The following is a 23,968-nucleotide window of genomic DNA, read 5'->3' on the forward strand; positions in this document are numbered from 1 at the left end:
ACACATGCACAGTAGCACAAGTTTTCTAAAGTATAAAGAAATTAATACAGTTTTAAAGATGATCCACAGAAGCTGAGATGTGCTGCTCTAGTCTGAAGTCAGGCAGAAGGTAGGGAAGAGTGGCACCTCGGAAACTAACTGTATACTGTAATCTCCCATTCAAAATTAAAGAAATGGGTATGTGTGTGTGCGTGCGCACATGCATGAGTAAAACAAAAAATGACATAGACCATTTATTTACTTTTACACATAGAGCAATTTATACAGGTATAAATTTCCATCTGCCCCTTTTCTCATTTGGCTCTTATCTAGCCTTTTTTCTTGAAGTTCAAGTGAAGTCAGAGATTATAAAATAATGCTAATCCAACATTTCAGTAAAAGAAATGCATCTAGATCTACTGCAATTTATACAAAATTCACATAATAACAAACATTTTAAAGAGTCTGGTAACAATATGCATTGTAATTATTAGCAAAATAACACTACATGAAATAAAAATTTAACTGGGGGAAATGGTCTATCTGTACCTCATTAATGTGTTTGTATGTTTTGATCAAATCAACGGAGAGTTTCCTCAAAGGAGCCGAAGCTGGATCACGGAAAGTTTGGGGCATCCGCCTCTGCAACATGAGAATATCAGGCATCATCTTAGACAAAAAAACCCAGCACTTTCAACTAAATAATAACTACACTATTATATTGCATTCCCCTCAAAAAGTGAGCGACTAGTCCTATCAGCTCTACCTTTAACTGATGTACAAAAACATTTTTAACGTCTAGTATTTATAAAAATAAGTGTTTAGATAAAAGTAACTACTAATACGTGCAATATTCTCAAAAGGTTTTGGCACAAAAATCAACCATTCCAATCTCTTATGTATTGCCTTCTCTCCATTACCTCCCTCCAGGGTCCTCTAAGTCACCACACACTTAAAAAACACAAATATATTTAAAAACAAAAATAAAAATACAATGGATACAGAAATAAGTATTTAAATACTAAAATGCCACACGTGTGATTTTGGAACTGCATAGTCGCTATACTTGAAAATTTATTAGTTTCAACATTACAGAAGAAAAGCTGGAATGCCTATGTTCTACAGTATCTAGGGGGAACCAGATCTATTACAGACAAATCTAAAGCATCATGTATGTTTTTAAAATATTGAAATGCCACCTACTTTTATATATTAAAACTGACTTGTTTAAAAGTTTCAAAAAAATACACTTTAAACAACAGTCAACACAATTTCTTTACGTTTTTAAGGAAACAGAAGTTCTCCTGCTTCCAGTTCATGATTAGGAGAAGTATGTTGAGTGGGTCAGGAAGGGACATCAACAAACATCTTCGGGAACGTTCATCTCTCTCTCTTCTATGTATACTCTAGTTTGCTGCCTGCTCAAGTTTCAGTCTAGCTGTTACTGAAAGCACCTCTTGCAGAGTTTAGAGAAAAGCACACACCATCAGTAAAGCAGAGAAACTGGTTAACTATCAAATTGTGAAAGAAAACTGAAAGAGAGACCTGGAAAAAGGAGAAAGGAGGAGAATTATTTCCCACACCTGCCCCCCATCTTCTTCACTTAATGTAGTAATTTAACTACTTGCAAATAGGGCCATGCAAACAGATGATTTCCAGTTGGATGGCCAAACAAAAAAAATGTTGAATTGTCACAAAGGGATTCAGCTTTTCATCTTGTCAAGGGGGTAGCGGGTGGCCTGTCTGGATGAAAGCAGGGATCTGACCTCTGTGGTGTGCCAACCCACCAGATTATACAGTCATTCTCACTGTCTTCTCTTTCTGAACAAATCGCACAGTCTACTTCACTAACTGGAATCACATCAACAGGTGAGATCAAACAACCCACCCCAGAATACCAGTTTAGAGTACTCTCCTAGGTGATATGGATTGGCATCTCCTCAGGCAGAGGAAGGAACCTAACCCAGGTCACTACCACCCCAGAGAAGTGCTCTAACTACCATGTTTTTTGGAAAAACGGCAACAGCTACAACACCCAGCTTATCCTACCAGAAAGGCAACCTGAGAAAATTAAGCTCATTTCTTTCCTTCTCGTAAGTCCCGAACCATCACTTTGCAAGTTAAAATATGGCTTCAGCTATAGTTATACAGCCTCACTGAAGATTAGTAGGGCTGCTAACATTACTGAAGTCGTAATTTGACCTGTATAAGCTTTTTAGTTACATTCTAAAAAGGGAGGAGGGAAGAAAGAGTTGGGGAAGAGGAAGACTGACAAGGAGGGAAACTTACTATCTTCTTTTTCCTCCAAAGCCTGTATTTAAAAAGTTTTAGCTACATTCTTAAGCATATACTGTTGTGTATTATGGTAATTCTGCCTTCCTTTGGCCTCAAAGGCTGCTCTACTGCAAAAAAACAAAAGCCTTCTTTTGCAGGCTCCAGTCTCTATCTGGTGGCCAGACGACAACATTGCAGTCCCATGAAAACTGAACACTGAAACACAATTACCAAAACATTTAGAAGTACGAGGTAAGTATTTTCATTTCAATGACACTTGTCGGTAAACAATACTGTTCCATCTTCATTATCTTAATTTAGGTTATAGGGAGCTGTCATACTCATAGCAGGTGGTGCCACTAAGGAATTTAAATCACAAGTAAAGGGATTAAATTTTCAACTCCTCATAAACCGATCATCAACCAGCATACAAATCTACTGTTGAGAATCAATATATAGTAATCACTTAGAATAGGATGGAATTAAATAAATAGGTAGCAAATCAAAGAGTCCCAACTATGTAAAGTAAATTGATCTGTTTTCATTTCAGAATTGATCCGGAGCAACTTGAAAGATTGTATGGTCTAATTCTACAGTTGATGACATTTTAGTCTTATTGGGTTTGATAAAAGATGGAATAGATAAGCATTCAACTGTCAAAAATCCCTCAGCACATGAGGCCCTGTACTCTACTGGTTCAGAAAATGACAACTATGCTTTATTACAGAATATTTATAACTTGTATTTATGATATTTACCCTACAAAATGTATGATCTAACAGAAAGAGAGATTTTGATGCTTTATGAGATGTGCAATTTATTAAGGAATTGTAAAGATTCTGGCTACATATGGCATTGTTTTGATTTGACTAACAGTGTACAATGAAAGGATTTTATATTTTTATCGCTCTGACTAAAAAATCTATTATTTTAAAAGACTTATTGAATAGATTTATAGATTTCAACAGCTAAAGGGACAACTGGTTCTTCTGAGCTCATTATCTGCAGATCTCATGCTATTAAATCACACACCTCTAAACCAAGTCTAGTAATTTATTTATCTTTGGTTATAGCAAATATTCCAGAAAGATATCCAATCCTGATATAAGGACATCAAAATATCAGCTACCGGCCCCTGTTATACATTATTTAGATAAATTTAAAAGCCTAATTTAGTAGCAGGTGCTTTTTATCCTTGTCTAGCAATTTGTAAACCAGTTCTTCACTGATGGCAGATTAAGGCTATGTCTGCTCAATAGGGGCAACTGCCACTAACTGCACTGCTAATGCTATAGGAGCAAGTGTGGACACAGCTCTGCTTTCAGAAAAAAGGTGTTTTTTCTTGCTGTCCTCACGTCAGCTTCCTCTGACTCTCCAAAGTTCTCTGACAGAGCTGAGGCCATAGCAGAGGTTTGGCAAACACAGTTACACCGGCTATGTGGTGTGATTTTCCCACGCCCCTAGCTGATACAGCTCTGCCAAGAGAAATCTGTAAAAGACATGAGCTCAGTTATCTTCTGATACTATTTATGTACTGCAGGACCTTTTCCTATTTCTACTAATGTAGTAAAAGTGTGATGTATAGAACTGCACAAGAACACTATCTGTGAAACAAACCTGAATCATCTTCACGTCAATACTTTCTGTTCTTTATACATGAATCTTTAAGGGGCTTTTTAAATTATTATTTTAGATTTACAATAATCCCAATTTTAACTTCTGTATTTACTACTACATATTGGGTTAATAAATTTTCCCCTACTCTTCCAAACTTGAACGTTTTAGTTCTCCTTTGTGATCCATTTAAGAAAATACAGACTTTTACACAATACTAGAAATCAATACAGTTAATACTTTAAATCTGTACTCACACTAAAAGTGTAAAACATTTTAAAAGGCCATATCAGAAAGTAGCAAGTGAAAAACATGGTCCAGTTTAAGTGACATTTCTGGTCCTTTTCTCACTCAGGACAGGGACTGGTGAAGGCACAAGACAATCTTCTACTCAAAAAAAGGAAGTATGGAACTATCACAAAAAGTGCCACTACATCGTTTGGCTTTCTGATTGAAGCACTGGCTGTAAGGATGATCAGTATAACTGTGAGGAAGATGGACACTCCATATCAACAATGTTAGTTAGCTACAAGATTAATTACAGACTGCAGAACCATATCAGAATTCCAAAAATCTCTAATTGCAGTAAAGGTGGTCTCTGTGAAACAACTGTTTCAGATCTTTGTCTCATATGAAGATAAAAAACTATACTTGTAACAAAGAGAGAAAATTAATGGTCCTCAATCTAACCTCTTGGTTTTGCGACTCTGCTGAACATCAATTCTATCAAGTTATGTGGAAGTCACACCTCAGCCTCCACCCTAGACAAATCCAGCTCATTGTTTTTATTTTATTGACTTCTTATGATACATACATTTCTGAAAAAAGTTTTGGGCAATGTGACTATCCTATTAAAAAGATGACTAACACTAGCAGGTAACACAGGATTACCTGTTTAATCTATTTGGGAAATGTTTGAAACAATGACAATTTCCAATTTTTATCTGACATCATTAGAAGGATCAACCTTGTCTCAGAATGGTCTTGCTAGATGGAGAGGAAACTTAGAGATTTTTAAAGGAATTACCTAAGAAGTCTGGTGACCCAGAGAGGGGACTGTCTTATACTACCCAGCCAGATGTAGAACAAATGATGAGAGCTCTGAGAGAAATGCACACCTCAGGCAGGTCACTACATGACAATGGGCAAATCTGTAAATTATGAATTGTTTGCTTGTAGCATCGTAAGACTAAATGAAAACCAGAGTCAGCTTCTTGGATCTAAGAAGTTTCTAATTTGCTGGGTAATATAAGACAGTATAATATCACAACATTTGAAACAAAGATTTCCCCAATTCATCCCACTATTTCTGGCAGTATATGAGAATGTCCTTTAAAGGGAGATATTTTAAATACTTATTTTCCTAATAATCTGAGGTTCCAAAAAACTGCAGTTTCTTTCCTGAACTTTATTTTAAATAAAACTAGAGTTAGATAAAATCCTCAGTTTACAGTCTAGCAAATTCATGATAAACTTTCTTCCCCCACTAAAATTAAGAATTGGGTTCATTCAAAAGATGAAATATTTGAGTGTTAAGGAAAGGCTCTCTCAGCAGCAGAAAAACCTGCCAGCTAAAGCAGTGAATTTGAACAGTAGCTACTGGTGCAGTGCAGTGCTGTAATCTGGCCAGCAGATGGAGGATGGAGTCTGTAAAACTAAGCATGCTGTCCAATGGTTTCAAGCAAGCCAACTATCTCAAGACTCTCACGCTGTTTACAAATACAGCTAATGAATAAACAAAGCAAAGAAACTTTCACAGGAGTGAAGGGCTCCAAAAGAGTATTACTGAACATGTAACAGAACTATGAAAGCACAAGAGACCCTGTCCCCAGTGCATGCGATCCTCTACAAGGACTGATAGTACCAAAACCAACCAGGGTCTGATACCAACCACTATTACAGTGTGTGGAAATCCAGAGAAATGTGCGCTCAGAGCCCTAAGTTTACCAGTAGTGATGTGTGAACCAACAGCCTACTGAAGGGTCAGAATGCCTATTCTCCAGAAAATTATGGATGCTTACAGGTGTTTATAAAAATAAATCAAACGGCACTTTACTTCAAACTTGGTGAGCTCCTGCACTGAGCCTAACATACGCCCAAAAGAAGCAGTGCATTAGATGCACCTGGCTCGCCAAACATCTGAATAGATCAAGCAGTTTAGTGGGGCTTTTTTGGCACTTTTATCTAATAACCGATTGAATCAGCTATTAGATAAAAGTGCCAAAAAGCCCTGTTGAAGCACCCGATCTATACAGACACTGCGGAGCTGGGTCAAACTAACATACTGCCTCTTCCAGTAAAGTGTGTCTTTTTGGATTTTATATAAACATCTGTAAGCCTATGTTCCCAGTACCTGCTGCTGTAGGACACAGACAGGCTTGGTAAAGTTTGTGGTTATTTATTTTAATTTTACTATAGTGCCTATGAGCCAGAAAGCCCATAGGCAATTTACAAACACAAGACCAAAAGAGGTCTTTGATACAAAGAGCTTACAAACCAAGAAGGTAAGAGACAACAGATGGCCATAAAAACAGACAGGGAAGTACAAGAAACAACAAGGTAAAATTGGTCACCATGACTGCAAAGGAATTCAGTCTCCCAGACACCTATTAGTCATCAAGTTCTATTTTTAAGCATCATAGAAAAGGAGAATTTTGCGAAGTGTTTTGGAGGACAGCAAGTTAGCTTTACAGACAAGCTTTTAAAAAAAAGTTAGTATAAAACAAAAGAAACTGGCATCCGGAGCCAATTAGATTTTCATCTTGGTAGTGAATGAGAGATGACAGGCAGTGGGGAAATATACCATAAAAGGATCCAGGGGGTTAAAGACAAGTAGATGGTTTCAAATGATAGACAAAAGGGTGCCAATGGAGACATAGAAGATGTTGGTATATTGCTGAAGCGATGGCATAGGAAATAATCTTTGCAACAGCATTTATAACAGATGCAGAAAAAGCAAAAATATATTTGTCAGGGCTAGGGAGAAAGCAGTTGTAATAAAGGCAAAATGAGACCACAGATGGGAGTTTAAGCTGTGCACGTGAATAAGAAAGGCCATTACCTTAGATACGTTACACAGAAAACATCTGTAAGATTAGCTCAGTCTAAATAAAGGTCCAAGTGGAAGACAGCATCCAGGTTATGGTCCCACATGACAACCAAAATTATGGTGGTGTTCAGAGCAAGCAAAAAAGAAAGTACTGCAAAGGGCTTTGAGTGAGTAAAGAGATTAACTGCTCTGTTTTATCTAAACTAAGTATGAGCTGACAGCTAAACATCCACAAGGGGATAAAGAGAGAGGCTCAGATTTTTGTTTTGACAGAAGGAAATCATCAGCTTAAGATGTTAAATTTTTGTTTGCAGATCAGATAAACCAGAGATAAAAATGCAAAAGGAGAAGAGAAGGGGACCAAGGACAGTGCCTTGTGGAATCTCCAATAGGAAGCTGGAGAAGGATGGAGATGATTCCAAGGAAGTCTGAAGGAGTGATTAGAGAGAAAGGAGGAGAATCAGAAGAAAGCTGTGGAATTCAACAGTACACTACTGAAGCAAAATGAACTCTTCTGCCTTCATTTGGGTGCAACTGGCTCCACCTCTCTTCTTTGTGGCCTATTCCCACCGAGCGACATCACCTTTTTCAAAACTTAATGAGCTGGCACCTTTAATGGAGTTAATTATCAGAGACAACCCAGAGAGCTACTTTTCAGATTTCTGATATCCAGGAAAAAAACCCACTTTTAACCACCTTGATTGCTGACAAAGTTGATAGTACATCCTGAACTTCTTTAGTGGATCTTGCTTCTTGACTTCAAAGTGGAAATGACTGTCACACTCCTACAGATGTGGGTACAGCAGGACCATCCAAGCAAGCAACCATGGATTACAGCACTTCTAGATAATTCATGCAGAGCACTATCCACAGGGCTGGCAAGTGGCAGTACAGCTTCAGACATGTACTCTGAATTACATTGTTGTCAACTTAATATAAAGCTAGGTTCTTACACAGACCAGCTGTTGACATGAAGACAGGAAGGAATTCTTCCTTTAGTCAATGATTCCACCTTGAGTTTACAGATCACAGTCTACTCTGGTACTCCATCTTGACTCATAAAATTCATCCCAATTCCTGTACATACCTAGTGCTTGTATTGGACCAGCCTGAGATCTGCAAATGCCCTGATATTGTGTAACAAAGAAATCACTGATTGCATGCTAATTTGGGACATGGATCCAAAGTCATAAGGAGCACAGCAGCACTCTCAAACTGACAGACTGATCCTGTAATTTTACTCTGCATCTTCTTAGCAATCCAAAATTAAGGATGCTTTCATCAGATGTAGTATTTGGTACAGGTCACCACTATTGGGAAATGTGAGGCAGATCAATGAAGCCCTCTGTTCCCACTGGTCTGAGGAAACCAGAATAATTGCTGGTATATTCTACAGATTCTGCAGGTCATCTGAAGTCTTGTACATGCTGCTGCTTTCTGGTAATAGAATAAGATGACCAAATGAAAAATCTGATGAAATAGGATTCTTCTTAAAAACCTAAGGCTGCTGTGTGCAACAACATGGTATAGGCTATCCACTGAGCAAGAAGCAATACACTTTCAGGTCGACTCCTAGGGCTCCAAACATTCTTCTGTGGGTATGAAATAAATTGGACTTTGCCAGGACTCTTTTTAGGGATAAAAGCAATATTTTCCCTGGTGGATAGGGGTAGATTTATAGAGGCAAAAGCTCATTAGATCAAGACAAATATTACTGTATTGCAGGAAGCCTACGTTTCATTTGTGGAAAAAAGAGATCTTTAAGCTTCTGGAGCAATCTGCCAAGCAGGACTGACTCTTCAACAAGGTTGGCCATGATCATTTATCTAATCAGCTGATAACTGCTTCACTCTACAGGAATCTCTCTTTGCTGCCATAGAGACCATCTGGGTTTTCAAGGAAGTTGTATGCTGTATGTCATATCTATCATAAAAAGCACAGTAGATCCCAAAAGGGTGGCACTTGACATCTATCCTTCTCTTAACATTAGAGAACATAAAAAAAACACCAAATCCAATCAAATGCTGACTTATAAATGTTTTCCCCTACAATGCTCCTTGTAGAGGTAGGTTGTGAACTCCACACACCTTTAAACACAGAAGTGATCTTCCTCGTTCTTTTTCAAAAGGGAAAGCATATCCTCTGACAGTTAGGATCACCCACTATGTCACTCTGGAGAGGCTTGCATTCACTTATGGATTCCTCTGAAAGATCTCAGCAACCCTTTGTTTTTTTTTTCATTCGCACCTTATCCTAAGTCTGAGGATCATATATTTCTTGGGGACTGATCCTGAGCATCCTCAGTCTCTTCCCATTTGCAGTTCATTCCCTCTTCACTTACTTTTAAAGTAACTTATATGTGAGTAAAGACTCTCACAGCTGTAGTGCAGCGCATCCAAGATGATAGGGACAAAGGAGAAGTGACACTGTTTCCTTCCCTTCAGTTGGACCACTTCTTTAGCCTATATGGTGTTTTTCAGCTCTGCCTTAAAAAGTTAAGAACCAGAACCAGTCAATTCTTAGACATATGTGCACAGAGTAGCTGCTGGAACACGTTTCTAAAGAAAGTAATCTGCTTTCCTGTGAGATAAGAGGAGAATTTGAGGAAGGCTATTCAGGGAAAAGTGAGGAAATGTTAGCATTCTAAAGGTAGCAAAGAGAGGCAGATTGATTCTGTCAGCCATAGAGCAACCACCTTTACTCTTCATGTTCCTGCAGTATACCCACAACACCTATTCCAGATGGGAACCACCACGTGCAAAAAATGCCCAATACTGATGGGGCAGAGGACCACTGGTAAAAGTTCTAGTGATAGCCCAGGTTTGTTCTAGCGTTTTAAATTAGGATATTTGCACCAAAAAATTCTACAACAACTTTACAATCCAAAATTGCTAACAAAATTCCCCAAACAATCTCTCCTTAAACAAAAATAATGTAAAGCAATCAAATTTTAACTTAAATTTACATGTAGCAAGACTCTCCTCAGACTCATCCTTGGTAGACAAAGATTTCTATCCCATTACTTTTAACTCCATTTCTGTGACTAAAATGGTCAAAACAGAATTCTTCCTTTCAAAGTTTGCTCTTTATGAGTCCTCAGAATACAGCAAGTTTTCTGAATTTTAAAAAAAAACCCACCAACAACAAATTTTGATCAGATAAAGATCAGATCACTTATCAGGTGTTAACCTTGCTGCTGATCATTGTTTCTACTCTTCAAAAATGCCTCATGGGTTATGCATCCAAAATTTTTAAGGAAAAAGCGTGCAATTCAAAAATATAAAGCGTCTTTCTTGATAACACAAACCTGATTGGTTAGAGGTTGTTGAATCTGGTCAGCATACGATAAGGCAGAAACCTGTTGGTCATTTATGTTCTGCTGCCGACGATCACTGTACTGCTGATGTGAATGGGACATCTGTCCAGCCATCTGAAGGCCAGCAGCATGGAATGAAAATGACGGTGCAAGCCGAACAGATGAAGGTTTGCATGCTGAAGTCTCTCCTCCTAGAAAACAATATAACATTTTAATATAGCATTCATGCCCGTGATATTTGCATCAGTTGACCTCCATTCTCTTAGCCTACAAAGTAAACAACACTGGATAAATTAATACTTTCCACATACATAGCAGCCTTTAGAGTTCAAAAAAGTAAAGAAAGCATTATTATTCCCCACTTGCAGTGGGGAATAATATGGAAAGGTGCAGCACAAAGGTATGTTGAAGGCACATAACCAACTTAAAAATAATTTGTTTGAAAAACTGTTTACCTCCTACTGTTACAACTAACACTGAAATCTGTTGTAATTAAACAAAGAAGGAAGGAAAACAGAGTTTTCTGGTCTTTCACTTTATTTTATGCATTGAATAGATCCTTCTGGAAAGTTTGCTTAATTTTCAGTTCTGCCTGATCCCATGAGTTTTCATACAGCTGCAAGGGACAAAGAATATTTTAAAAATTAGGGAAAATGTTGCAGTCACAGTAAAATCTGGGAGATAGAGACAAGTATAATTATGGCTGGGAAAAAATGTTTCAAATGGTTATCTGATAAAAATACAGCACTGGGTCAATCATAGTTTCATAGTTTCTAGGGTCGGAAGGGACCTGAGCAGATCATCTAGTCCAATCAAAGCTATTCACAAGTTTGCGTACAGATTTTGCTGCAAATTTTTTTTTTCAAAAGGTCTGGTACTTTGTTTCAACATGTTAGAACAGAATGTTTAAAATGTATTCTCTGAAATTATTTTAAATTTCAATTTTTTCTTACATTTACCTAACACAGAGGGGAAAAAATTATCAAAAATATTCAAGATTTTCTTTCCTGAAAAAAACTGGAGAAAACATTTTCAAGTGAACCTGAGCCCCCTCCCCTGATGTCAGTTTGGCCAGCAAATCAAAATATTAATTACTTTCACAGCTCCAGAGTGGTGTAGTAAACTAAAAACTTAGATTAAACTAGACAAGAGCTGATGGTTCCTTGCTTGCCTGAGGTCACACATTATGACAAGATGAGCAGGAAAGAACTTTGCTTTCCAGACTCTCAGTTCATCTTTACACCAGAAATAAAAAATCCCAGGAATCTGGTTTTACAGCTGATTTATTAAAAGTGGTATGAACACCAGTAAGCACCCCAACAGCTCCGTAACATGATATTCAGTATATTTAAGTAAAGTTAATCTTGTCTTGGGATAGCACAATAGGCTAGAACATGGGTCGGCAACCTACAGCCCAGCCCATGAAGCCTTGGCTTCGATGGCATTTGGTGACGGGGGGAGCTCTGCCTGTGCCACGCTGGAGTCAGGCGGCCTGGGCCTCGACAGAGGATAGAGAGCTCACCCTGTGCCAGACCAGTCAGGCACCAGGGGTTTTGGCAGAGGGAAGCTCTGCCCATCCTGAGCTGCAGCTGGATCACAGGGAAAAAAGTGGTAGAGCGGCCAGGTCCTAGTACCCACTCCAGTGGGCCACTCTGCCTCTCTCCCTCAACATCCCACCCACATCAAAGCATTGTCCACCCCGTATTAGAATGCTAAATATTCTCTCAACATCCCATCTATACTTATTTCTACACTTCTGTAAAAGAGCACTGGAGAGTTCTAATGATTTTACAGCCAAGTTCAAAGCAGGTTTAATGGATATATTGGTTAGCAAAATGGGGTCCAGTTGTGGAAATTCTAATTCTACTGGCTGTCCTGTAATGTTGAACTCACTGGAAATATTTAAAGGAAAAAACGAAATTATCTGGATATTTTTCTTCTAAAATTCCCTAACAAATAAGTCTTCAATTGTGAACACTAAACCACAAAAGATGACATTTATTTAAACAACATGATACTGAAAGCCTGTCTTAAAATAAAGTCTCTCATAATGTATATTATTATGGCTACACTTGCACAATGTAACATTTTAAAAACTGTAACTATGTCAAGAAAGATACCTAAAGGGTATATTTTTTAATTTTGCTGATACACAACACCTTGGAAAAACATAAGAATTTTAAGCTGCCAAAACACTTAAACAATTACAATTCTTAGAGACTATTTTAAATATGGTGTTAATTCAGAGCCTGTGTACACACTGTGGCAAAAAAGAGAATATACTCTACAATGACAAGATCTCAATTCTTGAAAACCATTTGTTTATTCAATCCTCACTAAATTATTTTTACAATACAACTTTAGCTTCCTCCAAACCATAAACTAGCTGCTAATCAAGCAGTAGACTGCCCATAATCATATCCAGTTTAGTACTACCACTAGTTCAGCATCAGTAGGAAAGAAAATGAAAACATGGTTCCCCAATTCCTTATTTCTAAGGAGACTTGTGGGGTACAGAAGCCATTTCTGGGAACTGGCGTGCCATCACTTGTGTCAGGGATATCAAACTCACCACACCCCTCATGCCAGATCTGGACTGCAGGGGTCCCTGACGGCCAGATCCAGACCTGGCAGCAGTAGGGTGACTGGCACTGTGTTGGCACAGCCTTCACATGCCACCCAACCAGTGACAGCCATGGCAAACATAGCCCTGTAGCCCTGAATTTCGCACCAGGCTGCACTGCCAAATTCTCTGGCCTCCCATGAGCTCCATGGGCATGAGGGAGCTCCCAGGAACTCCATGTGCTGCATGTTTAATTTATGAGAGCTCTAGTATCTGTGCTGATGTGATCTATGGCAGCGTACAGTGAGGAGTGAAAAGACCTCTTTCCCATAACTCCCATCCTCCTAGACTCTTATCTATGGCTCATAATTGACAATACAGAAGTATAATGTGTTGGTACTTACTTTAAAAAAATGGAATTTTACTATGATTTCCAACCACGTACTCACTTAGAAGCTCCTATTCTTGTGATACTGGGCCAGGACACTTAAATCAAACACCTTGTCCAGTGCCAGAAAAAGTATGCAAGAAAAAGGGAGACCTTACGTTCAGCATTAGCAGCTCACCTCAGAGAGCCTCAGCTGCTCTACTTTTCTGAAGTCCACATTTCTAACTCCCACCATTGACCGCAAGCCTAACTAACTTTGACTTACTGACCCACATTGCCCATTCTACCATACAGTACAGGAAGCAAATCACTCTAACTCAATTAACTCCCCCTCGGGGGAGAAAACTGGGCTACAAGAGGCAACTGCAGGGCAACAGACAAAAAAAAATAGGTGGTTTGCTCCAACAACATGGCAAACTCTGTGAACCAAATACTGAGCCTGGTAAGATCTTGACAAAAACGCCAAACTCCACAGCCATGAAATCACAGAATCCACACAACTCTAACTGAGCTAAATCAAGGAGTTTATTAGTTAACACCTTTTAAGTCTTAAGAGGTGTGTCAGGCATTCTTGCAAAGGTCATTTCATTGTGTGCAAGCTGTTCAGAATGTTAACGTTATCTCTGAGACCAGAATCAAAACAAAAAACTTAGATTCAGAAGCACAATTTGGTAGGAAAGAGTGTATTCAAAGACAAATACCATAGCTGCAGAATTCTGGAATACTTGGGACTAAGTAAACTACTCAATAAAACAATGACATTATAATCATATACAGGGCATAAGTTTAGGAATACATAAAAATTAGGAAAAAAGATTTTTCATGAGAATTTTTCTATACTTAGTCACTGTTAGTATATATTAGTGCCCTAAGAATATTACAATTCTTATCTAAATGATGTATGTTAAAGAAATCCCAATGAAAATTACCACAATCTTTTCCTTTAATAATTAAAAAAAAGTGTTAAAAATGAGCATGAAATAATCAAACTTTTTTTCCCTATTTGTATTGAGACAGCAACTTGGAGTATCAGTGACAGAACAGGACTCTCTCATAGTAGATAATACAGCCAGTATTATAGTACTGTATAATAGTAGCCAGTATAATAGTAGGTAATATAGCCAGTTAGTCTTACCTCAATCCTGGGCAAGCTTTTTGAGAGAATTATCCTGGCATGTGTCCATGAGGGACCAGCAGGGGAGATTATGCTTAGGGGCAACCAACATGGGTTCATTAGAGGCAGGTCCTGTCAGACCAACCTGGTGGCCTTCTATGACCAGGTCACAAAATCCTTAGATGCAGGGGTAGCAGTGCATGTAGTATTTCTGGACTTTAGGAAGGTCTTTGACACTGTCTCTCACCCCATTCTCATTAAAAAACTGGGGGACTGTGGCATCAACACCTACACAGTCAAATTGGTCACTAACTGGCTGGAGGGCGGTGGTGGACGGGTCCTATTTGACCTGGAGGGATGTGGGCAGTAGGGTCCCCCACGGTTTGGTCCTCAGGCCTGCACTGTTCAACATCTTCATCAGCAACTTGGATGAGGAGGTAAAAAGCACCCTGTTCAAATTCGCAGACTACACTAAGATGTGGGGGGAAGTGGGCACACTAGAAGGGAGGAATAGGCTGCAATCAGACCTAGACAGGTTACAGGGGTGGGCAGATGAGAACAGGATGGGTTTCAACACTGACAAGTACAAGGTACTGCCCCTGGCGGGGAAGAACCAGCACCGTACCTACAAGCTGGGGAACTCCCCTCTCGTGCATGCAGAGGCAGAAAAGGATCTTGGAGTCATTACTGATGCCAAAATGAACATGGGCCAACAGTGTGGGGACGCAGTCACGAAGGCCAACCGTATCTTGTCATGCATCTACAGATGCATCTCAAGCAGGTTCAAGGAGGTGATCCTCCCCCTCTATGCGACACTGGTCAGGCCACAGCTGGAGTACTGCATCCAGTTCTGGGCACCACACTTCAAGACGGATGTGGACAACATGGAGAGAGTCCAGAGGAGGGCCACCCGCATGACCAAGGGGCAGCAGGGGAGGCCCTACGAGGAGAGGTTACGGGACCTGAACCTGTTCAGCCTCCACAAGAGAAGGCTGAGTGGGGATCTCGTGGCCGTTTACAAAACTAGTCAGAGGGGACCAGCAGGTATTGGGGGAGTCCCTGTTCCCCCGAGCACTACCAGGAGTGACCAGGAATAACAGTCACAAGCTGGCAGAGAGTAAATTCAGATTAGACATCAGAAGGCGCTACTTCACTGTCAAGGCGGCTAGTTTCTGGAACCAGCTTCCAAGAGAAATGGTGCTGGTTCCTACCTTGAGGGTTTTTAAGAGGGGCTAGATGAACACCTTGCTGGGGTCGTTTGGCCCCAGTACTCTTCTTCCCTGCCACGGTAGGGGGTCGGACTTGATGATCTGCTCAGGTCCCTTCTGACCCTACCAACTATGAAACAAACACAGACCAAAAAAAGCCCTACCCCCAAAATTGACTTGATGTTGCATAGAAAGTTATATTAACTAGAAGTGCACTGATATATTGATCCATATCGCATCGGCAGCAATAAAAGGAAAACTGACATTATTGGTAATTGACTTTTTTGCCCAGCGTAGCATTTGTGTGCGGGGCAAGGCTGCCTGCTGCAGGCTCAGGGCCAGGGCTTGTATCAGCCTCCTCACAGTGCAGGGGCTGGGCTGGGGTTGTGCTCAGGGCAGGCAGGTGGTGGCACTGTGAGCAGGGGTTCTGGCAAATTTTGGGGTGGCTCCGCTCCACACCCCACCCAGGCATCACCTGCCCCATCCCCACTCCCTCCCTCACCTTGGGGGCCTTGATCTGCCCCCCATCCCCACAGACTTACTAGCTGGATGCTGCTCTCCATACTGCTGGGCTGCATATCGTTAAACAGATCAGTATCGGCTGATATGGCTGGTTAATAATTAGCCATCCGTACTGGTCAAAAGAATCTTTATCAATGCACCCCTAATATTAACTAATCTTGCTACTTTTTGTTTTACCTACATGTTTTTTAAAATTATTTTGTAATACATAACCCAATATAGGTACTAGCAACCCCTGAGGTGGAGACTAGGTCCCATGATATATTCAAAAATACAGTGAAAACACTTTCAGAAATATCTCAGACATAAACCTGTAAAATGAATGCATGAATGAATGAATGAAACCTGTGCTGCATCTATTTGTTCCTAGCTTGAAAGACAGCCTTGGCACAAAATGATTCCTAGAACATCAGCAGCAAATTCTGTTCTCTTGTGTTTATATGTTTTTACAATTATGGATATTACAATTTAATAGCTCTCCAGAGGTGTTAATGGATCAATTTATTGATTTTAAAAAGTAAGAAAAGGTTTTATACAGGCAGTCCTCGATGTATGACTGACTTACGACAAATGGCATTTACAACATTTGACACCGTTTCAAGATTCCCATGCCAGTTTCACCTTTACAATGGTTGACACAGCTGTGCCTAGCTAGTAAATTTGTTTACTAGCAAATTTACTAATTTATTTACAGGGCAGGGGGACATGGTCCCCACCCAGGCAGTATACAGCCCTCTGGGGACAGGATGTAATGTCAGCCCCTGGACTAGCACCTAGGGGAAGCCTAGAGCTCCCCCTGGTGGCAGCAGGGGCCCATTGCAGGGCCCCAGGAAGCAGGAGCAGTTTGCTGCCATTAGCAGCAAATCTGCTCCCACTTCCCTGCATGTGTAGACACCTGCCCGGGAGCATTTACTCACAAGGAGTTTATTCGCGAGTAAACTGATCCCAGATCAAATGCATGAGTAGATGTGCCCAATGTGCACAAAGAAAGGTTATAGTGCTATAATGCTAAGAAGCAGCCTAGTATTGTAGAAATGGGTGTGCAAGATGCCACCAAGATGCCTGAATAAAAAAAACTCTTCCATTTAACTTTATAAATCAGTCTAATTGAGACTTTCTTCTAGAAACCAAAATTTCTAGAACAAAATGCTCAGAGCCTCTATAATGGTTTATAGCTGTCACCCAGCCAGCATCCAAGCTTCCACATGTAACGATTCTGGTTCTGTGTTCAGAATCATACTGCTGATGGGCAGAACAGACAAAATGATCATAGGCTGCAAGTAGAGATCCATCAGACCTGAATACCAGAACCAACTGGTGGTCCAGGCCAAGGCTATCAGTATAATCAATCCAATATCTTTCCTTAGTTTCCTCAGAGCCCTAAGTAAAAGACCAACAGAAAGACATATCAGTCTCTGTGTCCAACTAGAGGAAAACGCTTAGTTTGTGGCAAATTGGATGATTAACAGACACGTGAACTTCAAACACATCCTGCAACACTACGGTGTTGCCTGGCCATTTGCGGTTGTCAGGTAAGCAGTAAGAAGGTCAAGGGGAAGCTGGCTGGGCTGGGAGCTGAGCTTGGGGAAAGTCTCCCCAAGACTGGCTCCCATCACCACTGGCTCTAAATTGCACCCTACTGCACCCCCTAGTAGGCAGGGGACAATGCCACTTCAGTAGCCAAGCAGAGGGAGCAGCAAGTCAAAGCCTCTGCCTACTTCTTACACCAGGAACTCTGGTGTGAAAAGCAGAAGAAAGCAACTAATGGCTGTTCCTCTCTTTTCCCCTCCCCTCCCCCCAGTCTGGGATGGCCTGAGATCCCCCCCCATTCCACTTCCAGACCAGAGTGATCCCAGTCTCTGGAAGGTGGAGAAATCCTTCCCCCTAGCTCCACCCTTCCTCATTCCCAGGAGTTAAGCTAGGGGAAAGTGTACAGCTGTTCAGTCTCCTGAGATAAATTTGCCCAGGAGCAATTTCTACCTGGTTGTTGTCAGGTTATTTTTATCCTGGAGTGACCATTTTTGCTCCAGGAGAAAAAGCCTGCATGCTTTTGGTTTTGACCAGAAGAACAGCCATTCTCTCAGTAGAAACTTAATGTCTGTGCAAGGCAAAGCTTGCTTCTACCAGTAGAGCTGCATCCAATCCAGTGGTTCTGCCAACATATCTAAAAGCTACAGGCTATCTTTTGACACCTTTAGCTAATGCGGCAAAGCTAAAAGAAGCTTGTAATATATAAACCATGCCTGAGAATTGCGCACCGAGATGGTCTGCTAGTTAGCTCAGAATTCATGGAAGATGAAGGAGCAGAGCTGTGACAAAACACTTAAACCCCAACGAAGAACAACCTCCTGACGGCATGGAGATAGTCTAACAAAGAATAATATGGGACTGTTTACCTGGATCTAAAAAACAAAGGAAGAAATGTTTTTGTATATTTGGCATGCAACTCCAAGTTCAGAGGTTTATGTTCAGACAAGATTGCTGAAGACATAACCCCTTACTATCCAACAGAGCTAAACAAAAATTAATATATACACATACACCCTTATGTAACACCCTCACAATAACAATATAGGAGATCTGCAGAGATAAATGTGAATAGGCCTTCTGGGTACTGAAGAAGAAGTTATGTGAACATCCAAGACTTGAGAGCCCAAACTGTTCAGCTAAATTTGTAATGCAAGTCAAGTATGTCTGGGGCTGACCTGTGAGCAGTTTTTGCAAGAAAAAGCTCAGGTACAACACCTGGTGACATGTATGAGCAAGCAGCTGTTTCCACGAGAAACTGAATATTCCATATCAAAAACGAATTTATGGTCATAAAGTGGCCAGTTGAAAGCTATTAATACACTACTTGCATCAAAGACTCATTGGCCAAAAAGATCTAAGACAGAAAACAAAGATTCAAAATTCCAAGATAACCAGGTGATCCCTCATACTTTCACCACCACGACTTTACTATTCAACACAAACCAGGGTGTTAAAAAACAAACAAACAAAAACCCTACTGATGGATTATTTTTGTTTTATCCCAATGACATATACTGAAGGAACAGTGAGAAGCAAAATGTGATAGAATGAACTGCCCCATGGGGGAAAACCTAAGCAAGTCTTCCACCCAGTCTTCTAGTGTTAGGAAAGGACTGGAGCCCAAATATGCCAAACCAAGGTCATTCTCAGCTGGGATGCTAATAAGAGTACCAAGAGGAGAACCATTCCAAAGGGACAACCAAGAAAACATGTAAGGAAGAACTTACTGAATTTGTAGAACTGAACACAGGCTGCAGGTAGACTTCCTCAATAGTGGACTTTGGACTGTCCAGAAAGATTCAAGGATGTAAAGGGTATCATACAAGACTTCTGGATGTATTACAATATTAAGAAAGAATATAAATATGTATTTAGTTTAAGAACTATATATGATCCAACTCATTGCACTATTTCTTCTTCTCCTGTACTGTGTGGTGATCAACTCATCTTGATTCAGCAGGCAATAGCTTCTATGCAACTTACATAATTCAATTCCATTTACATTATACCAGTGTTAAAGCATAATATTTTATTTCATATGGAAGCCTCTGAATGATCTAATGTTACCTCCAATTCACTTTAAAGAATGAATGCTGGATGCCATTTTCTCATTCTTTTCAGTGAGCACCCCTCCCCGCCTGCTGACTGGCAAAGGAGCCCCACTGGCCCTGCCCCTTGTCGCTGATTGGCAGAGGACTGCCCTTCATCTGACCCTGCCCCTCACCTGTGATTAGCAGAGAGTGACAGACTGCACAAAAGGCAGCCCTCTCAGCCAATCAATGGCAGAGGGACGAAGGGGCGGCTGCTATCTTGGTTGCTCCCCTTTGTGCCAGCAGCTTCCCCCACTCCCTTCAACCACTGGCAGGCTGTGAGACCAGACCATAGTGGTGCTGGCTCCCACTGGGGACCCAGCATTTTATTTTCAGTAAGTTTTTTTTCCTGGTGATTCTACACAAAAATCACAGAAATTGCCATTTTTCACGGTGTTCACAGAAGCCATCATTTTGCGTAGCTTCTGCAAAAACTGAAAAACTACAATCTGAGTAGATTCCTAGACATAAACCTTGACATAAATGACCTGTCCAGCCTCCAACTTCCAGGCAAAAATTACTGAGGGAGTAGTTTACAGAACTCTAACCTGGACGCTACAGCTGGGCTTTACACAAGGATGTAGTGAGCAAAATTCTTTGGTGCCACTAAAAGATAGCCTCCTTGTGGTTATGGATACACATAACCATGGATATTTTGCTGTGCTAAGTTCCTAACCTCACTGTCAAGATGAGGGTTTGTCAAGTATCCAGGGACATTCAGAGCCACAGCAAAAAGCTGCAAAGGACCACTGACATATCCTAGCTGTTTGCTGAAAAATTTATTTCAAAGGTTGCTGCTGCTCCAATCAGCTGTACAGGACCACTGATGAGCTCCAGCTGAGTGGAAAAGCAGCATCCCTTGAAGTAAACACCGAAGCAATCAGCTGAGTGGCTCATTCTTAATTCAACAACCTGCTGAAAATTAAACAGGTTATGAACTATCCCGATTGGAAAAATCTGGGTTCTACTACATATCTTTGCAGTTTGAATTACAGGACAGTAGGGCAAAAGGCACAACTAATCAGTCTACAAGCAAGCTGAATTAGACAGCAAAATGATTCCCTAACTCAAGACATTCTTTTCCAGAACCCAGTGCAGTGATTTTAACTACCTGTCTTGCCAAACAGGCCTGGGAGGGTCCACAGATACTGAAGTACACCAGTATAAAACCCTATGTCTGATCCCACTGATTGGTTCTGATCTGCATGAGGCCTACCATACTTACTTGATTCCAAGATGAGGTTTCCCCTACCATTTAACATGCAAAAAAAAAAGCACCTCATCTTATAATTGAATACAAGGGGACTGGCAGCTGATGTGGCTCAGGATTCAGCCCCTACACAGGGTTGGGGCTGTAGCCACACTACTGCCTATCCCCTCCACCCCTCCCACTCTGCTGACTACATCAACCATCTCCCCACTGCAACCTCTTTCCCCAATCTCCACCCCCCATGCAGCCTCCGCTCCCCAACCTGCCCTTCTCCCTTCCCCTCTTGCTTTTGCTCCATGCTGGCACGCTCCATTCACTCTGCACCCTAAGACACTGAGCACAGCCCCAGCCTGGCCCCATAGCAGTTATGTACACAGCCTGCATGGACGCTACATGGGCTGGGCTCATGCTCAGTGCCCTAGGTTAGAACAGGGATAGAACCTGGTACATATATGTTGGGGGGGCGGGGGAGGACCAGAGGCTGGGGGAAAGGGCAAGCCAAGTTTGAGGAGAGGGGCAGAAGGAGGAAAGAGAGGCTGAGGCAAGGTCCAAGGCTTTGGTGGGAGACAGGCAGGGGGCATGCACAAACAGGGAGCAAGCTACTTGACCTCCCCATATGACCTGCCCCCCCCACTGCAGCGGGGGGGGGGGGGGGGGGGGGGCGAATGAATGACAGATGGCCCTCAAATAATTATATTCTATACATGGAAAATTAATTATAACACATTTATAACTTTTCCGTGCACAGAACTTAATCATCTTAAAATTCAGGGTCATCTTGAATTCAGGTAAATATGGTGTATATCTTCAGATAACTGTACACGTTACCTTTATAAAAGTGTCCCCACATATAATGGTTTACACTTGCACCCAATTCAATGGATGAGTGGCTACAATCATATTCTGATTTTCCTTATTCTCTCTAGATTGTCTTTAAGAAACCAGCATATCATAAAAATTGATACTACGACAAATCCAGAGGCACCAGACCTTTGGAAAATCCCTTCATCTCGTCAAATCCTCTCGGGGCTTGCTTCCTCAATTAAGACAGTCCTCTAGGGGCCCACACTAATCCCGAATGGAAGCTACCTGTGCCCAGAGCACCATAAAAAGAAAAACTGGAGTCCAAATTTCTTTAAAGGTTGCAGAGTAACTTTGCCAGGTGATTTTACTGGCAACTTAAAGGACACATTAATGTTTATTTTCAGTCGTTTTTCAATCTCACCTTTGCAAGGAAGCCTACTAGAAACTGCTTAGTAAAAATTAAACCTATAATTTATCTTTACATTTCCATGTCTTTTATCAGAGAGACCTTTAGCTGCAGTTTCATGGTATCTAGCTCTGCATATAACAATAGGCATAATATGAACACAACACGTTTATACATACATAGATACAAAGTATACACATTAAACTATTTTCACATGGGTAAGTGTTATACAACATTAGGCTTACCGAATAGTGTCTCCTATCCTTTCAAAATATGAAGAATGGCTAACCTTGACTCTCTAAAAACCAAGGAATACAAAGTTAAACATTCAATCTCTACCATGCAAATTTAACTCTGCACTTTCAGCAAATCCTCAACAGGACCCAATGCTATGGAACTTTTTAGGAACAGCACACACATCTTTGGGTGGGAGGGTGAGAGTGGAAACCTTCTCTTTGCTAAGGCTAACTTAGGGTTTATGTCAGGCATAAAAGATAGGAAATACATACCCCTGGCCTACACTGAACCACAGAGCCTATCAGACTGACAATTACTGGGGAGAGGGTAAACCTCTTGTACATCCCTACTGTCACAACCAACTAAATTTAGCACTGAAATAAGGAGTATTTAATCTGTCAAAATACACATTCATCACTCTTCATCAGTCATGGCTCTGCCAAGCTGCTCAATATAGCTATATCTAAACATACCAAGCACTGTAAGAGTAACTGCAGACAAATGTTGATATCAAATTGAGACACAAAACAAAAATGGCACGTTTCTTTGATCCTTATCATACCTAAAATACTACACATTTAAAATTCAGCCCAGAAGGGACCATTAGATCATCTACACTGCATATAGACATTCATTTCTACTGGTAAGAAGACAGACATTTCTACCAGAAAAATTCTTATGGGCAGAAAATTTGGCTGGGAGCTGGAGCGCACACACAGTCCAGCCCCTGACTAGAGCACTACACAGGTGAGATCTCCAGTCAGGGGACAAGAGACAGCTGCTCCCTGGACCATCTCTGCCCCTGGGAAAGCCCACAACTTAACTTATCCTCTTCCCTGTCTGGGAAGTGGACAGGCTGTCAGTAGGTAGCCCCCCAAGCTTTTAATGGCTTCATGTATAGTCCTTGGAGAGGGAGGAAGAAAGAGCAGAAAACCGTGGGATAGTGAGTTTCTCTCTCCCAGGAGAAGCATACAGGCCCCAAATTAAAATCAGGAGGAAGATGATCTTCCTTGTAGATAACAGATCTCACTTCTTGTTGCAGAGCCATTTTTCTGCTGCAAGAAAGCCCTTTAACATGTCTATACTCTCGGTTTTGTACTAGAGAAAGGCTTTTCTCCTGGTACAAATGGAACATTTGTACATGGTCTTAGTATAGCCTACTGTAGAACACAAGCCAAAGAATTTCAGCCAATTACTCTTGTATTAAGCCTAATAATTTGTGATTGACTAAAAAGTCTTTCAGTAAGGTAACTCAGTTTTGATTTGAAGACATCACAAGATGGAAAATTCATATTTTATCTTCACAAATTCCACTCCTACCGAGCCATCCACAAGGGTTATGGACTGTTTTGTTGTTGTCGTTTTTGGCGGGAGTGCATCAACAGAGACAGAAGTAAAGTTATATAAGTGGTAGTACATATTTTGTATTTTATGCTACACCTAGTTTCTAGAAGTTTATAATCAGGTACTATCCATCTTAGATAATACAAAGCATTACTACAGAACCGTAACTGCATTTACTTGTCATTGTATACATTTCCTCAATTTCTCAGCAGCAACCCACATCACAGCCTGTTCTTCCTGTTTCTTTCATTTTGCCGTACACTGCTATGCACCATTTTCTTGCCCTCTGCCCTCACTACTTTTTTACCTTTGCTGTCACA

The 23,968-nt window shown here is 40.8% G+C and overlaps 1 protein-coding gene across 5 annotated transcripts in view; it reads right to left on the reverse strand.

Annotated features, from left to right (window-relative positions):
- The window catches only part of DYRK1A (dual specificity tyrosine phosphorylation regulated kinase 1A), a 170,525-nt gene that overhangs the window by 30,675 nt on the left and 115,882 nt on the right, over positions 1–23,968 (reverse strand). For all 5 annotated transcript variants that reach the window (XM_019524612.1, XM_019524610.1, XM_019524609.1 and 2 more), the window contains 2 exons: positions 10,224–10,423; positions 529–621 (listed from right to left, as the gene is read on the reverse strand). In XM_019524612.1, the coding sequence (XP_019380157.1) occupies positions 529–621; positions 10,224–10,423 (293 nt within the window). The remainder of the gene's footprint in view (positions 1–528; positions 622–10,223; positions 10,424–23,968) is intronic.

The sequence above is a fragment of the Gavialis gangeticus genome, unplaced genomic scaffold, assembly GCF_001723915.1.
Source record: "Gavialis gangeticus isolate Ggan-Ray unplaced genomic scaffold, GavGan_comp1, whole genome shotgun sequence".
Classification (NCBI taxonomy): domain Eukaryota; kingdom Metazoa; phylum Chordata; order Crocodylia; family Gavialidae; genus Gavialis; species Gavialis gangeticus.